The sequence below is a fragment of the Physeter macrocephalus genome, chromosome 2, assembly GCF_002837175.3.
Source record: "Physeter macrocephalus isolate SW-GA chromosome 2, ASM283717v5, whole genome shotgun sequence".
Lineage (NCBI taxonomy): Eukaryota > Metazoa > Chordata > Mammalia > Artiodactyla > Physeteridae > Physeter > Physeter macrocephalus.
Window position 1 is genome coordinate 120,791,285 of NC_041215.1, and position 9,635 is coordinate 120,800,919.

At 55.6% G+C, this 9,635-nt stretch overlaps 1 protein-coding gene across 4 annotated transcripts in view; it reads right to left on the reverse strand.

Annotated features, from left to right (window-relative positions):
- STK11IP (serine/threonine kinase 11 interacting protein) overlaps positions 1-8,861 on the reverse strand; it is a 14,621-nt gene extending 5,760 nt beyond the window's left edge. For 3 of the 4 annotated variants that reach the window (XM_028482054.1, XM_028482051.1, XM_028482065.1), the window contains exons 1-17: positions 8,798-8,861; positions 8,542-8,627; positions 6,259-6,464; positions 5,981-6,055; positions 5,607-5,702; positions 5,099-5,206; positions 4,902-4,973; positions 3,748-3,874; positions 3,404-3,507; positions 3,179-3,274; positions 2,885-2,926; positions 2,541-2,687; positions 2,280-2,364; positions 1,456-1,734; positions 1,077-1,282; positions 650-766; positions 374-551 (exon numbers count right to left, since the gene is read on the reverse strand). In XM_028482054.1, the coding sequence (XP_028337855.1) occupies positions 374-551; positions 650-766; positions 1,077-1,282; positions 1,456-1,734; positions 2,280-2,364; positions 2,541-2,687; positions 2,885-2,926; positions 3,179-3,274; positions 3,404-3,507; positions 3,748-3,874; positions 4,902-4,973; positions 5,099-5,206; positions 5,607-5,702; positions 5,981-6,055; positions 6,259-6,464; positions 8,542-8,602 (1,999 nt within the window). In that variant the 5' untranslated portion in view covers positions 8,603-8,627; positions 8,798-8,861. The remainder of the gene's footprint in view (positions 1-373; positions 552-649; positions 767-1,076; positions 1,283-1,455; positions 1,735-2,279; positions 2,365-2,540; positions 2,688-2,884; positions 2,927-3,178; positions 3,275-3,403; positions 3,508-3,747; positions 3,875-4,901; positions 4,974-5,098; positions 5,207-5,606; positions 5,703-5,980; positions 6,056-6,258; positions 6,465-8,541; positions 8,628-8,797) is intronic. The other variant, XM_028482060.1, reaches the window with a different exon arrangement.
- Positions 8,862-9,635: the final 774 nt, after the last annotated feature.

Sequence of the window (9,635 nt, forward strand, 5' to 3'; positions counted from 1 at the left end):
CTGAGCCTGCGCGTCCGGAGCCTGTGCACCGCAACGGGAGAGGCCACAACAGTGAGAGGCCTGCATACCGCAAAAAAAAAAAAAAAAAAAAGGAGGGAAAGGCTCCAAGTTATGAAAAATTAATGGGTATGTTTAAGCAGTTAGACTGTATTTCCTGACTTTAAGGGGGAAAAAAGGATGTAATTTCTTCTCTTCTTTCTTTCTTTTGTCGTAAATGCGGCAGGCAGACGGTTTTAATTTTTCTTCCAGGCAGAAAAGTTGGTCCCCGCTCCTTTCTGCCCTAGGGCTCCCCCTCCCCACTCCCACCTCAAAACCATTTTCCCTGAAGCGGCAGGAGGCGCCTGGGTAGGGAGGTCAAGGGCAGGGCTGGTACCTGTCTTCCGGAACAGAGGCCTCCAGCCTTCCTCACCGTCCAGTCCCGACCTGGGCTCCTCTGGCTTGAACTCGTGGCCACAGCGCAGACACTGGAGTCTGTCGCCGGGTGGGTCCCTCGCCTCCCCAAGCTGACGCTTCCCCAAGGTGGCTGTTGGGGTCAACACAGCCAGCAGCTCCTGAAACAGGGCGGGCCAAACAGCACCGTGAGCAGGACCCCAGACCTCGGGCTTCCAACTTCCCGCAGCCTCCTGGGCCCCACGCCAGGCCCCGTCACCTGGACAGCCGCCTGGGCATCTGGCTCCAGCACCACATAGCGACGCAACTGCCGGTCGGGGCAGATGTAGGAGAAGCGGAGAACGAGGACGGGGCCCCCAGGGCATGGATCTGAGCCCTGCGCAGGAAGAGGGGGTCGGAGGGATGAGGGTTATACTGAGAGCGTGGAGGAAAACAAAGCTCTGGATTCCATCAAAATGCTTTTGCTGACCGCCATGCTCCAGCCCAGAAGCTCCGCTCCTCAGCCCAGCCTCCCAAGCCACCTGGGGCCCACCTTCCCCCGCTCAGCGCCCCTCCAAGGCTCTAAGCTCAGAGAGAGAGTGTGGGAAACATGCCGCCCAGTGCCTGGCACCCGACGCCACACTGTCAGAGTCGGCTCCCGAAAAAGGCCCAGCACCGCTTCCAGAGCCCCAGCTTCCACCGCTCACCTCGGGCCCAGGCTCGCTCTGGGTCTGGGTCTCAGCCTCTATCTCAGCTGCCTCCAGACTCTGGAGCTCAAGCCGTTCCAGGGTTCGAGCTGCTTGGAGCTCCACCTCAAACAGGTGGCCAGCAGTGACCCAGAGAAAGCATTCCCTGCCCCGCAAGCCCTCGGGCCCCTCCAGGGGACACACCAACATGGGGCGGCAGAGCTCCACTGAGGAGAGACCAAGACAGGGACCCTGTAAGGAGAGACAGGCAGCCAAGACTCTGCCCCCCGTGGGGTGGCCTTCCATCCCAAAGGGGTCAGTCACCCCGCCCCTGGGGTCTCCTAACTCCCAGACGCGCCCCCCCACCGGCCCCAGCGTCCGCCGGCCACCGAGCGCTCACCCTCCACCTGGCTTCGCTCCTGCTCCCCCTCCTCTCCCTCCTCTTCCTCCCGAGGCTCCGGCTCCACCCCGACCTCCTCTGCCTCTTCCTGCGGAGACTCCTTCTCAGGGGGCGGAGGGCCGCGCACAGTCTCTGGGCTCGGGGCGTCCGGAGGCAGGGTGCTGAGGGCAGGGGTCCCGGAGGCCTCCAGGTGAGTCCTGTACTGCAGCCAGTCACGGCCAAAGCGGTCCCGGAAGCTGTTCATGAGCTCCAGCTCCCGATGCTGCTGCACAAACCACCCTGGGCGGGCGGGGGAGCGCAGCTCAGCGAGCCCGGACCGCCACAGGCCCCGGCGGCCCCGGCCTCCTCGGAGCGAGCCCCTCGGGGTGAAGTAAAAGCGGGTGCGACGGCAAGGGGAGAGCCAGGTCAGAGGGAGCACGTCCCAAAGCGCCTTCTGTGGGACACTGCGGTCACGTGTGACTCAGAAGCGCGCAGCACCTGCCGCTTTGGGAGACTGGACAGACCGAGCCGCACATTTAAGGTCCTGAGACGTCCTGAAGAAACTACTTAACTCTCGTTTAACACAGCTTTTCCCAGACTGATCAGGCCACGGAATCCTTTCATCACCTGACCTCTGACAGCCAACAAAAACAGTGTTCCTTGAAAAACCCTCTGGAAAGTGTTACCCAGGAGCAGTCTCTTCTCCTTTCCCCAGACTAAAAGGAAAGAGGAAGGACGACAAGGCCCCTCACAATGCTCCACTCCACCAAAAATAAAAGTCCTCCCAGCCAGAAGACTGGCGCGCACTGGACGGGAGCAGGGGGGCTGGTGGTGGGCTAACTCACCAGCCAGGGAGGGGTCCAGAGTCCGGGGCTCCGGGTCCGTATCACTGGGTTCCGAGATACTCGCCCGCCTCACACGGACTCGGCTCTGAGGTTGGGTAGAGGACCACATTCTATGAAAGCCAGGGGCCTGCCACCCAACCTGCCCAAAATACCCACCCACAGGCAAGGATAAGCCCTTACTTACTCCCAGTGCATCGGCTAACCAGAGCCGCCATTGAGGCACCCAACCCCGGGCACGAGGCAGCCTAGGACACCGTTTACCTTAACCTTACGAACCGGGGGCTGGGCCACAACGCCCCCCGACGAGGGGCTGTCACTCAAGTCAGCGCAGCCGGAGGTTTCCGTGGTGCTCCCCACCGGCCAGGGCAGAGGTGGGGCCATGGGGCCAAGGCCTGAGGCTGGGGAGGTCTGGCGTGGGGCAACAGGAAGGAGAAAGAGGTCGGAGCCAGGGAGCACCTCTGTCCCGCCCGAGCTCGCTGAGAGACGGGACCCGCTTGCCAGCTGAGCAGGCGGCCCCCTCCTGCACAGCCCTCTATTTCCATCAGCCAGTGCCCTCCCTTCACATCCTCCCAAATCAAACCCGCCATCATTCCCACCACACGAACCTGGAAATCAGTCAGTGACAAGGCCTTCCCATCAAGAAGGAACTGAGTGAAGATAAAAGGGGAGGGAAGTGTCGGTGGGGAGCACACGCCCTGGGGAGCCCCAAGCCAGGGCTGGGGGTCCTCCTAGCCCTGTAAGCACCAGCAGGGTCGGCGAGGGGGAACAGCATGATACGCAGGGGGTCCGAGGCCTTGGTCCCTAGCCTAGGGATGGGGGTGGAGAGGCAAGAGGGTGCAGGGGCTGGGGAGGCCTGGGCAGGAAAGGGAAGGCAGGGCAGACGCGGGAAGACCACTCACCCCAGCAGCAGCGTCCCTGGCACGGGGTGACAAGCACCGGGCGGTGGCCGCTCGGTGCTCAGGGTGGAACCACAAAGGGTTCCCCTCCAGGCAGAGCTGGGGACAGGAAGAGGAGGCTGAGGCAGGCCTTGGGCGCCCCCGTGTGAGGAGGGATGCTGAGCAACTCGGCATGGGGGGGAGGGAGGGAAGGAAGGAGGGGCGCAAAGCTAGCTCCTGGGTCCTCACCTTGCGGAGCTCAGCCAGCAGCCACAGCGGCGACAGCTCCCTGTGTCTTTCCAGCAGGTTGTAGGCCACATCCAGGTGCCGCAGGTTCCGCAGCTGCTCCAGGCCTGGGGCATGGGTGAGAGGGGAGGAGGGGCATGCGGGTGAGCAAGGGGGGAGGGGGTGGGGGGAGGGGGGGCGCACAGCAGAAAGGCCAGCCTGGGCACCTCAGACCTGCCCGAAGGCCGCATGAGAGGCTCTGGGGGCACGCGGGTCCCAGGCCGCCCTGAGCCTCACACTGCCGCCGTTCCCCTCCACGTCTGCCCTGCCCTCCCCTACAGCCTGGCCGCCCCATCTCCCCCACTCACCGTGCAGGCTCTGGAGCTCATTGCCTCGCAGTATCAGGGTCCCCAGAGCAGCCCCCGAGGGTCCCATTCTCGGCACCAGACGCAGATGGTTATAGGAGAGGTCCAGATGGCAGAGCTCAGACAAGTCCTGGGAGGGGGTGGGGGTGAGGAAGATTCTCTCCTTGGCCAAACTCTAGTCAGGCTCCTCTGAACCCTCTTCTCGACTAGGTCTCAACCTTGGCCTATAAAGACTGCAGACTGTCAGCACAAACGACTTCATCCCCCCCCCACCTCCCCCCACATTAAGGCTTGCATAAATCTACCAGTTTCTGATAGCTCCAGAATGACAACTCCAGCCCCCTTACACTGCTGCCCAGAAAAACTCAAGGCTGCCAGAAGGATTTAGTTTGCTCCAGCCAACGCCTGAAGATAGGGCCCAGGTCTCCCGGCCTCCGTGGGACTTCGAAAAGTGCCAGTTAGCAAACCAGACAGGCTTCACACAGACCAATGCCCGTTTCCTGCTTTTCGTAAATTTCCACTTCCCTGACTTCAGAGGAACCCGTCCAGAGTTTGGTCAAGGAAAGAATCTGCTCAAGCCCCGCATCGTCCCCCTTCCCACTAGCTCACTCTCCGTTGAAAACGCCCACCGACACACAAATCAAACTTGAGTTCAGTTCACGCTGAATAGCTTATTACTGGTTAAAATAGTTTTACTACTAATTAAATATCACAAATAGTTTATTACCATTTTAACTAGTATCCAGCTTTATCTCTGACAGGGAGACATGGGAGAAGTGTTCTTCATCCTCACCTCGAAAGCTACCCTTTTCTGAGCTAGGCACTGGGCTAAGTAACATCAGATACCGTTCACAATCATTTTAATACTATAAAAGTAGGTACTCCTAGGATGTACACTTTACAGATAAAAAGACTGAGAAACTAATTTGTCCCAAATCACACAGGGATAGGAGTTGAGATTTGAACACTGCTTTGTCTTATGCTGGAATCTGTGCCTCCAAACAGTACCACCTCCCAGAATGTGGCTCCGAGGGGGTCAGGGGCCTGGGGGCGGGGTCAAGGTCAGGGTGGGAGCAAAAGGAGTCCAGGAGAGAGGGTCAGAGCAGAACAATCAGAGGCCCCAGTGGCACCCGCCCAGCCAGGCTGTTCCTACTCACCATTAGGAAACCCTCACAGTCCTGGACCTGATTGTGGCTCAGGTTCAAGAAGCGCAGAGCTGACAAGAGACGCTGAGCAGGGATGGGAAAAGGAAGTGGAAAATGGGACGCCCCCAGGCAGCCAACTGGCCCTCCTCCCTAAGGACCCATCCCTGTCGCTCCCCAGTTCCCCGAAGCCCCTTCTGAGGCTCACCCACCAGGGAGCTGTCTAAGGCAGTCAGAGTGTTGCAGCTGAAGTCGGCAGAGAGCAGAGCCAGCCAGGGCAGGGCGGAGCAGAGGTCACCACCGCAGGCTGAAAGGAGCTCCTGCGCAGGCAGGCAGGTGCTGTTACCTCCACTCTCCCCTCCCTACCATGCCAAGACCACGCTCTATCAGAGCCGGCCGTTCATTCACTCTTTATACACGGAGCTCGGTCTGGAGATGAAGACTTAAGGAAAGCCCAGGGCCCTGTCCCCAAGGAGTTCACTGCGGGCAGGGCGGGGAGGCAGACATGAGGATACTGCATACAACATGCCAGGTGTGACTGTAAACACATGGACAGGCACAGAGTGCTGCGGGAACACCGCAGAGGGAGCAGGGACACTGGGTCCAGGGGGAGGTGGGAGGCAGGAGGCAGGGAAGGCTGCAGAGAAGGGGGAACCCCAGAGCTTGGTCCTCCACGTCCCTCAGGACAAGGCGTCCACGTTCACCCCTCACCCTCCTCACCTCTAATGCCTGGAGGCTCCTACTGCAAATCAGGGTCTCCAGCTGGGAATAGATGGCACGGAGGCCATGGAGGCAGTGGAGGGGGACACCTCGGAGCTGGGGCAAGGGAAGGGAGGGAGGGAAGAAGACTGAACTTCACAGAAGACAGAGGTCTCATCCCCACCTCCCAACAGGGAGGCAGGAAAAGATGACGAAGCCACCTATGGTTCAGGGCAGCATTAAGTGGAAGACAGTGGGTGGCACATCACTGCAGAGCAACCAGCACACTCAGGTCTGCCCCCCACACCCCACCAAAAGAGGCCACATCTCCTTCCCCATCCCAAATGGCTGCTCAAGCTGGGTTTTGTGCACCGACATCCCCCAACACCCCATACCTCCAGCTGCCGAAGGGACTTGAATGGAAAGATTTTGATGGGCCCTGGGAGGCCAAGACCTGGGACATGGACCAGCTAAAAAAAAAAAGCACTCAGGTCACTGAGGTCCAGGACATGTCCCTTTCCTTGGCCTCTCTTCCCTAGCACGGCCAAGCACAGCTCTCACCTCATCTGAATCTGGGCCCTGCAGACTTCGTGCCCTCATGCCGTACCCCCAGCCCCGCCTCCACTGCTCTTTTGGGCTTTTTGTATATCCTACCCCATTCCCACCCCAGAACCTTGAGTGAAAGCGTTTTCTGCAGCACATCGAAGAGGAACTGAAGCTGGAGGATGACGGGGGAGTCGGCGGGGTGGGAAGGCAGAGCCACAAAGCCTGTCTGGCCAGGGCCCCATGGCCCCAGGTGCAGCTCAAATACGTGGTTCAGCTGCTGCAGTGTGGCAGTGAGCAGGCTCAGGGTGCTACGGCCAGACAGGACCACATCTCCTGCAGGGAGAGGGGCAGACAGGAGGAGCACATAAGGCTCTTTCCTTTTATTCTAAGACTTGTGACCCCAGGATACACCCACTCCAACTCGCATTGTCGATCCTCCACGACAGGATCAAATTTTTTACCTCTTCCTTGCTCAAAGGTCTTCAACGACTCTCCTCTACCTTCAAAAACTCCTAACTTTTCAGCCTGATATAGCAGACTGCTTCGCTACAAGACTCCAACTTTTCTAAATTTTCCTTCACCTTCTGGTCAAAAGAGCCCGGCCTACTCACAGTGCTGGAAATACAGTCGACTTGGTTCCCAGCTTCCTCATTTTCTGACACACCCCCTTCCACTCTGCCCAGATTGAGATGTACCTTCTCTCCAGGAAGCTTCCTCAACACACAACACTGCTGAACTTTTCCCCATAATCACTCATTTTACATTAAAGTTGATTGCTTTATCTGTATTTTTTTTCTGATTGCAAAAGTAACATGCACACTTACAGAAACTTTCAAACAACACTAAAATGCATGTCATGGAAATAACCGCTCTACAGCACTACGGTATTGTTATTGCTCTCCATGTTAAAACTGCTTTCTCCAATGAGACTCTCATCCTTGAGGGCATCTTTGGTATTCATTACTGCAACTAAAAAAGTACAACTACAAGGTAGGCAAAGAGAATTTTTTTTAAGTTTTTGGAAGAAATAAGGATGGACTAGAAGGATTTTGCAGAAAGAGTACAGACAGGTCCCTCATACCTTTAAACTGTAATCCCCAATGGTTATATTTTATATGGAGTACAATATCAAAACCAGGAAATTGGCATTGGTACAATGTGTATATACAGATCTATGCTATTTTGCTACATGTAGATTCCTGTAACCACCACTACAATCAAGATACAAATAAATCTATTCCAACACTGCAACACTCTCCCTCCTGCTACCTCTTTAGTCTCTTGTGTCCCTGCACGTGCACGTGTGTGCACGCACACACACACACCATCAGCCCTAACCCCTGGAACCAAGTCAGATTTCTGCTGAATAAATTATCAAATCCTACAACCTTGTATGAAGGATTTTCTGTGTACTGAACACTGAGGATAGATACAGACAAGGTTCAAGGACTCTCCCCACCCTCAAAGAGCCTCCCAGTCTACAAGTGGAGATAAGACATGTGCACAGTTAATACTACAAGCCAGAAAGTAAAAATGCTATAGAGATTCCACAGGTACCATCAATAGGAGTGCAGAGTGATGCAAGGCAGCTAACGTTGAGTAATATGTGCCAGACATACGTTACTTCATTTAAATGTCATCAGAATCTCCTAAGAAGCACTGTTAACACTCTCTTACAAATAAGGAAATTGGACTTCAAAGAAGAATCTCGATTGAGATCATACAGCTGGTAGGAAGTTGTCCATCTGATCTCAAAGCCAGGACGTGTTCTACCACAACTAATGCCATCCATTACTGAACAACGACTATGGCTCCACTGTGTCCAGGCTCCGAGGAAAGAAATTATAATAATTACTACCAATTTTGAGCACTTACTGTATATGCAATCGTTGCTCTAAATGCTTTATGTGAATTAAAATTAATCCCCATAGCAACCTTTGAGATAAGTACAATCATTATGCCGTTCTGCTGGTGAGGAAAACTAAGGCTCAGAAAACTTAAACAATTTGGTCAAATTTGACAGAGTTGGGATTCCAACCCAGGTGGGTCTGACTTCAAATCCCGTGCTTTTAATTATGCTAAACTTAGTGCTTTGCCACAGAACGATGATTATGACCAGTCCTTGGTCTCGAGGGGCTTACGACCAAGTAACCATCACTTCCCTCAGAGTATCAGAGAACGCATGAAGGAAGGGGCACTGGAGTTTGGCCTCGAAGGATGGCTAAGGTCTAGACTGTCAAAGACAAAGGACAACAGAACGAACAAACCGCAGAAGAGTAAAGAAATGAATTCTTCGACACCCAAACCCTCGTGACCCTAAAAAGCTGTAACCCCATGACTCTTAGGGGGCGTGTCTCTGGAAGGTAGGAAGCACCCCATCTCGCCCCAGCCCAACCGGAAGTCTACTCACCGGACTCACGCAGCAGCCCAGCGAGCTTCCACACCAGGGAGTCCCGCGGGGCGGTAGTCATGGCCACAGAACGCTGGGGGCGGAGCCTGAGCAAAGAGGAAGCGGAAGAGCTTCAGGTGGGTGGTAGTGCCAAAAGGCCAAGACGTCCGCGCAAACCGAGGCCTCGCGGAGAGAAAAAAAAACAAAAAAGAGAGCGAGTAAGAGCTCCTCCTTGGTGCCCTTTCGAGGAGCATAAGGTCTGGCCAGCCAGACTGACCTTCCTGTATAATCCAGCCACCAGCTCTGCAGCCCGGCGTCTATCAATAATGGACAGGAAGTCCCGCCCCGGAAGAAAGGCGCGCGGGAGGGACGGCCGTAAAGCAGGCCTCCGCTGCCGGAAACCACTCCCTAAGTCGTGCGAAAGTGTCGGATGGGGGGCGGTGCCCGCTGGTTCTGTGGAGGGCGGGCCTTCTGCGGTGGCAGCTGCTTGAGCCCAGACCACTGCTGCAAGTTGGGCCTCCGTCGACCGCGCCCAGCTGTGGTCTCCGCACGTCCTGAGACGCCCGCTGGGCCCGGCGGTGCTCCTCCGAGCCAGTGAGGAAAATCTGACTCCTTGTTTGCAGACTGGGCGGGGAAGCAAAGTTTAGAGAAAAGGAATTTTCTGTTAGTAAGGAAAAGACTCGTCCAAAGTGAGCACTCCTTTTTCAATTAAAGGAGAGCGTGTCCGCCATGGAGGGACTTTTTTTGACATCTGTGTGAAAGACCTGGAGCTGGCGGAGGTGCCATTTCTGGGGTTTCTTTGACAGTTTTTACTTAATCTCGCTCCAGACTCGCTTTTCTTTTTTCCTTCATCGATATCGGACTCTCTCATTTGCGATTGTTAGCCCTCCACGTGCACCTCGTCCTTTGTATTTGTTGTTGTTGTTGTTGGTTACTTTGTTTTCTAACACCTGAATTTAAAAGTTGTTATTGTTTCGGGTTTGAAAATGAGAAAACGGATTCACAAAGCTTAGGTTACTTGAGAAGGTCGTTCAATTAGTAACCGATATTGCTGAGACTGCCAAGTTCCCCTTGTAGCTTTCACCTGGCTCCCGGTCAAATAACAGACGTCGACT